We start from the raw sequence: 7500 nt of genomic DNA on the forward strand, positions 1-7500 counted from the left end.
ATATAATTTGGCCTTATTTTCCCCCGTTGCCTACTTTTGTGAATTAGTAAATTCTCGACTTGTAAATATCTGTAAGTTTCAAGCACTTAGGAAGAGTAATAATAAGGCAGACGGAGTTGGAATGAATACACGGCTTTATGATACAAACAGAAAACAAAACAAAACAAGACAAAACACACACAAGTGGCCACAAGGCCATTTGTCTTGAATAGTCCCGTTAAGATGATGAAAACAAATAAAATATATAAAATAGATACATACGCCAAACAAAATGACACAAAATATACAAGTTAGTTCCGATGCAAGAACTAGAGTGAACCTCTTGAGTAACTTACCATTGCGAAAACTTGATGACGATGAAGTCTTGATGAATAAATTATTTCTCGCCAGTGTTACTGTCGCTTCGCCAACATGACGATCCTGGAAATACCAAAAAATATATGAAACATTAATTGCATAGGAGACTACTGCCTAGTTAGATATATGAACACAAGTAAAAAAAATTGTATTTCGATACATTAATTCATAAATTACATAGGTAAATACTATCAAGTACGATATATGAACACACGTAAAACGTGTTTATTTCGATACATGAATTCATAGGCAAATACAACCTAGTTCGATATACATAATTCATAATCTAAATTTAGTTAACAAAATCCACGTATTGAAAACCACTCCCCAAAAGCGAAGGAATATGTCTTTCGGGTACTAGCAAATTAAATGCTGTGCCAGTGATCTAAGAAACAGCACTTCGTACCAAATAGTGCTGTTACAGTGCATTATTCAGTCCGCGACTACCCACGTATAGTGAACGATCGATGTCTGGCTGACCGTTTCGCATGGATATTTTTGTTTACCTCTTCGGCGTGTGTGTGTGTGTGTGTGTGTGTGTGTGTGTGTGTGTGTGTGTGTGTGTGTGTGTGTGTGTGTGTGTGTGTGTGTGTGTGTGTGTGTGTGTGTGTGTGTGTGTGTGTGTGTGTGCGCGCGCGTGTGCGTGCGTGCGAGTGTGCGTGCGTGCCACTCTCTCTCTCTCTCTCTCTCTCTCTCTCTCTCTCTCTCTATATATATATATATATATATATATATATACATATATATATATATATATATATATATATACACACATACATATACATATATATACATATACATATACATACATACACACACACACACACACACACACACACACACACACACACACACACACACACACACACACACACACACACACACACACACACACACACTAACACACACACACATATATATATATACATATATATTTATATACACACACACATATAAACACATATATGAATATTGTGGATTCTAATCACAGGAAAAGACGACCTTTAAAATACATTTTATTTACAAGTACAACTACATAGGCCTACCCTGACATTCACAGCCGAACGTACGGTGGCAACAACGGATAAATATAGCAAATACGAGGAACAGGAATGATAACAATGGTAAAAAGGTCGAGAGAAAATACCACAAGTTCAATTTTCTCGGGTTTTCTTTGTTGTGCTTCCTTTTCCATATATAGCGTAGGTATACTGTTTGTATGTATACTGTGTGGTGTACTTATTCTATATGGAGGACACTTGTAAAATAGCCCGCGAGAACAACTCTGTGTGTGTGTGTATGTGTAACCCAGCTTTATATATGTGATGTTGCTGAAATGTGTATGCCAATGTTATTCTATTTATCTGTTATATTCTACATGACTTGCGTAATCTTATGTATTGTCACATGCCTATATTCCCACACACACACACATACATATAAGTGTGTCCATTGCTTTACCTGTTTGTTCGTCTCTCGTTGCCACACTAGACATTCCACACATCTTCTACAACGCTCTAATTTCGCCTTTGCTCTTTACTTCACCCGTTTTCATTCATATTTTAATTTCTTTCGCTTTTACGTTTCTAGGTCTGGGTTCATTCTTTGCTGTTGTTGTTTTTTTCTACCTGGTTTTCTTGTTAGTTTTATCTTTCATCTAAATGTCTTCTTCCACAATCTTTTTCTTCTCTCTCTTTCTCTCTCTCTCTCTCTCTCTCTCTCTCTCTCTCTCTCTCTCTCTCTCTCTCTCTCTCTCTCTCTCTCTCTCTCTCTCTCTCTCTCTCTCTGTCAGTATAGGTGTTCATTTGCAGTTTATGAGTTGCCTAACTAGATTCTCACTCGTACGTATCTTGTATTACCGCCGCCTGAGGATGCTCTTCCCTCAGCGCCGCTCGCTCGCTCGCATTCTGTGACGCCGCCTGAAGACGGATTTCCTTCAGCGCCGCCCGTTCACGTAGTTCTGAAGCCCGAGAATATCGCAGTCTCGGCATACGTTAGCACTCATATAACTAGCAAATCTCGATACTGATATACACACCGCGTCACACAGTACTTGCGTCGTGTTTACGTTTCTCACGATATTTGATTATGATGGGGACCATCATTTAGAAACCAGGGAGATATGTAACCCAGCTTTATATATGTGATGTTGCTGAAATGTGTATGCCAATGTTATTCTATTTATCTGTTATATTCTACATGACTTGCGTAATCTTATGTATTGTCACATGCCTATATTCCCACACACACACACATACATATAAGTGTGTCCATTGCTTTACCTGTTTGTTCGTCTCTCGTTGCCACACTAGACATTCCAATGTTGTGTTGTCTATCCCCTTCCACAGAGCTATGCATTGTTGTAACAGTACCTTTCATCACCAATGATTGTCATATGTTAAGCACGTGATCTATGCCCATCTTTAGACCACTGTAGGAGATGGCAGGTCAGACTCCCTGCGGGGAGCCAAGGAGCAACACCTCGCTCCTTGGCGCAGCCGTACTCCATCATAATATATAATAAAAGGAGTCATTACATCTTGGTCGTCTACCTTACACCCTAAGCTCGCCACCTACCATACTCTTGTAGAGCCCATCATTCCGGCTCTTACAGTGTGTGTGTGTGTGTGTGTGTGTGTGTGTGTGTGTGTGTGTGTGTGTGTGTGTGTGTGTGTGTGTGTGTGTGTGTGTGTGTGTGTGTGTGTGTGTATGTGTGTGTGTGTGTGTGTGTTTGTGTTTCCGTGTGCGTATGTGTGTTTCCGTATGCGTGCGTGTTTGCGTGTTTCCGTGTATGTTTGCGTGTTTTCGTGTGTGTTTCCGTGTGCGTGTGTGTGTTTCCGTGCGTGTGTGTTCCCGTGTGTGTGTGTGTGTGTGTGTGTGTGTGTGTGTGTGTGTGTGTGTGTGTGTGTGTGTGTGTGTACGTGTGCGTGAGTGTGTTTCCCTGTGCGTGTGTTTCCGTATGCGTGTTTGTGTGTGCGCTAAAGAATAATTTTACCGTGCTATTTAATGCTGTTTTATTTCCTATCCTGAAATAGGCGAAACTATCAAAGAAAAAGAAAAAAAACTTAATTTATGGAATTCCGCAGTACTGAGGTAGCTCATGCAACAATTTACCAAAGTAACATGCAAAGTTGAGCAGTTTCGAAAAAGTAAGTATCCCTTTTTCTTACTGTACATTCTGAACTGTACTGTATTTTACTAAGAAAAATCCAGTTAAGAAAAAAGGACTTTTCTGAGTAAAATACACATTTTTTGTACAAAATTTATGATTTCTAAAAGGGGGGGGAAGATGAACATGCTTGCAAAACAGTAAAGATTAGTAAATTCAATAAGATTTTGATCAGATGTAGTTTCAACAGAATTTGTTAATTTCTGTAATTAAAATAACTATATAATTACGTTTTATGAAGGCGGCTGCAACTATTCTCTTTGTCGATTCTTGTTTAAAAACATTTTTGGCGGCAACATCGCATAAAGTGTAAATCGGTAAAACACTGACTTCCATTCTAAGAGCTGGCAAACTCTATCACTTTTCGAATATAACCTAATCCAAAATACAGACAGACACAAACACAAACAAACAAACACACACTCGCTCGCTCGCTTACTCGCTCACTCACTCACTCCCAAAACACACACACACACACACACACACACACACACACACACACACACACACACACACACACACACACACACACACACACACACACACACACACACACACACACACAACTTGTTGCTTTATCCATCTCTTAACAACTTACCGCTCCACGGACTCCCCGATCACGCATGCATCCAAGGCAACTCGAACTCCGGCCTTCACGCATCACACATAATCCCCCAACATGTTCCTCCGCGAAAGAAAATTATCCGAAAACACACGATGTCGACCAGCATCCTCTTATAGGTCGAAACAGAAAGCACATAGACGAAAAAGCACGATTAAGTAGAAACTCGGCTCCTGAACCGATACTGCGTCGAGTCTCTCACCACGCAACCCGAGACACTAATCATGCTTCAATCGACGCAGATCTAAGTTGATGGCATGATTAAGTAATAGGAACCTCACCAGGTTAAACAACAGCACTTTGCATTGCACCATTGCTCTCTGGATGCCATGACGAATGCGACGAGTTGCCAATTCGACTGCCTATTATGTTCCCTATTTTTCTTCTGTATTTTTCATATTTGTATGTATAAGGCAGGGGTTCTCAAACTTTTTAACTCGTCGATTTTCAATGGAATTTCAGTTTTTCTATCGATCCCTTATCTTTTAGATGAAGGGGAAAAAAATTTAAAATCAATTCTGAGAAGTAGTAGTTGAAATACAGTATTATAAAGAGGAAACACAAGCCATTATGACTACTAAGTCAAGAGTAACAAGTTCGCCGACACTGGCTGTATGCGAGAGACGGGGATGCAGACAGGATTATATCCTGAAAGGACAGTTGAGCTGCGACATGCAATGACAGGGGGGGGGAGGGTAATAATGCCAGAGGTTCTGAAATTTTTGGAGATTTACAGGAATTTTTACATATTGTCTAATTTTAAGGAATTGATACAATAATGATAAAAGAAAACTGGATTTTTCTTTTTATTTTAGGTTTTCACAAATTATTCTCGAGAATTTAAAGCTGGAAGCTTGATTGGTTCCTTTGACCTCCAGTATACAATCAACGACCCCCTGGCTATTTTTCGACCCGACTTTTGAACGGACGCATTCGGCAACCTTGCAGATTGCAGTGCACGTGTTCAGCCAGCATTCCATGTGAACGCTACACATAAGCGTGGCTTTAGCAACCCTGCTTCATAGCTGCAATTATCACATTATGATTTTTTTTTTTAAGGTTATAAGTTTCTTAACATCATTATTATCCTCAAATGCCATGAAATTCGTAATTATTTGCACAAATGTATGTTTGTTTGTTTGCTTGTGTGTGTGTGTGTGTGTGTGTGTGTGTGTGTGTGTGTGTGTGTGTGTGCGTTTCCGAGAGAGAGAGAGAGAGAGAGAGAGAGAGAGAGAGAGAGAGAGAGAGAGAGAGAGAGAGAGAGAGAGAGAGAGAGAGAGAGAGAGAGAGACCGACCGCGTATGTGTGTACGAGTGTGGTTGTATGTGTGGTTGTGATGGGGGTGCGTGTAACCATGAATGAATAATGCCATTCGCAATACAGCTTTAAATACCGACCTTATCCCTTAAACAATCGCATTCTTAATCAGCATATTGACGTGGTGTGGGGTTTTGAGACCATGCGATAAAGGCAGAGGATCCACTGTAACAGAAATGCGCTGCCAAAGGTTTTCTTGTTTTTCCATCAATATGGTTCCAGTCTCATCCAAAATTCAACTGATTTGTTTTTGCACACGCCGTGCTACAATGGCATTTATTTTTAATGCTGAAAACCAAGTATATACATAATACTATTATGACACCATGTACTCCAAGTGCAACCTTCTCAACCTTTAAAATTCCTATACACAAACACCCACGCACAGTCGCGTCTTGCCATTCATTAAGTTTCGCAAAGTTTCGAGTGTGCTTCATGAAGTTAATGCAAATATTCGTTCGTAGTTTTTCATTTACATTGCTGAAAATGTTATTATGATAATTGTTCGCTTACGCTACGAACAGCTTTCATATCATTATATTTTGATCAATAATGTCTATGCATCTGAGATACCCAGTAACTGGCATCGTTTTAATTTTATACTGAAAAGCCTTCCACCTCATGATCTATCAAAAGAAAAAAAGTATCTGAGACTTACCCGCTCTGGTAAATCTTCACAAACCAGAATCTGTTGTCGTTTTTCCCCGACTGTTAACGGAAAGCCCTGGCGGAACAGTGAATACTATGTAGGTCTACGATAAACAATCAGGCCTATTGATAAACAACCCAATTCGTACCTTTGAGTCTGCGAACTAAGACACGTGGGGGAACTTATCGCACCTGATAACCCTTATCATTAGCATTATCTATGATTTACACGTTGGCTATCTCCATATTTGTGGCTGATCTACACATCACCCAACGATTTAGTCACTAAATATCGGTATGATATCTAGTGGGAATCGCGTTGCCAATCATGGTGTCAATGCCAAGCGAAGCCGCGTCCCTGACCAGCGATTCCGGCTGAACATGACAACGGATCGTTAAGATAACCACCGATAACTGACAACACCGTCTGCGTTGGGGGGATTCACCCTCTCCATTTTCACGCGGCGGCAGATGGTAAAAGAATTAGTGGCTGACGTAGCAGCAGTAGTAGTAACAGCCATAGTAATCGGTAACAACAATTATAATGATAATAATAATAAGAATGATAATGATGATAGTGATAAAACAAATACAATAACCATGATTATATTCGCAATAATAATATTAATAAGAATGATAATGATTACCATTATGATGATGATGATGGTGATGATGATGATGATGATGAGGGTGCTGGTCGTGGTGATGATGATGATGATGATAAACTTACAATTGTAGTAATAATCATCATCACATCAACAACATACACGAGAGTAACAAGAGCAATAGTAACAGAAATAATGATATTACTAATATTTCTTTCTCTACAAATATCTATGGGGAATAACACACACACACACACACACACACACACACACACACACACACACAAACACACACACACAGAGTATTGAGTAACAACGTATCTTACTCTGGACTAAGCTTTGCAAGCCGTCAAATACGTTAATCCAACCGTGAATTTATTTTCAAAAAACTAAATATCCGAAATCTGAAAAAATGTGATGTAATTGCGGGCGATATAAGTTACGAACTAAAATCTGTCTATGAAACACGCACAATGCTATAGATGAGTCACATTCAGGGGAAAAACATGATCCTTTTTAGATATGAGGCCACCGTGTATCTGGACCCAGTGATTTTATGTGCCTGTGGCTTAACGTATCTAGAGAAATTTGTATCGTAATAGCCTTATCTTTTTTTTGTCTCTTCTGGAAAAGTCAGAATACCAAGTATTATGAGTTTTTTCCGTTATATCAGGTGCTAATCTCTATTACAACACATTGCGCGAGCGCGCAGAGAGAGAGAGAGAGAGAGAGAGAGAGAGAGAGAGAGAGAGAGAGAGAGAGAGAGAGAGAGAGAGAGAGAG

At 39.7% G+C, this 7500-nt stretch overlaps 1 protein-coding gene across 3 annotated transcripts in view; it reads right to left on the reverse strand.

The window, feature by feature from the left end:
* The window catches only part of LOC119578971 (probable magnesium transporter NIPA1), a 48681-nt gene that overhangs the window by 6994 nt on the left and 34187 nt on the right, over window positions 1-7500 (reverse strand). Inside the window, exons 1-2 of one of the 3 annotated variants that reach the window (XM_037926659.1) lie at window positions 6124-6144; window positions 336-420 (exon numbers count right to left, since the gene is read on the reverse strand). In XM_037926659.1, coding sequence (XP_037782587.1) covers window positions 336-338 — 3 coding nt within the window. In that variant the 5' untranslated portion in view covers window positions 339-420; window positions 6124-6144. Of the gene's footprint in view, window positions 1-335; window positions 421-4124; window positions 4369-6123; window positions 6145-7500 lie in introns of those variants that run through there. The other 2 variants (XM_037926658.1, XM_037926657.1) reach the window with 2 other exon arrangements.

The sequence above is a fragment of the Penaeus monodon genome, chromosome 11 (assembly GCF_015228065.2).
Source record: "Penaeus monodon isolate SGIC_2016 chromosome 11, NSTDA_Pmon_1, whole genome shotgun sequence".
NCBI classification, from domain to species: Eukaryota; Metazoa; Arthropoda; class Malacostraca; order Decapoda; family Penaeidae; genus Penaeus; species Penaeus monodon.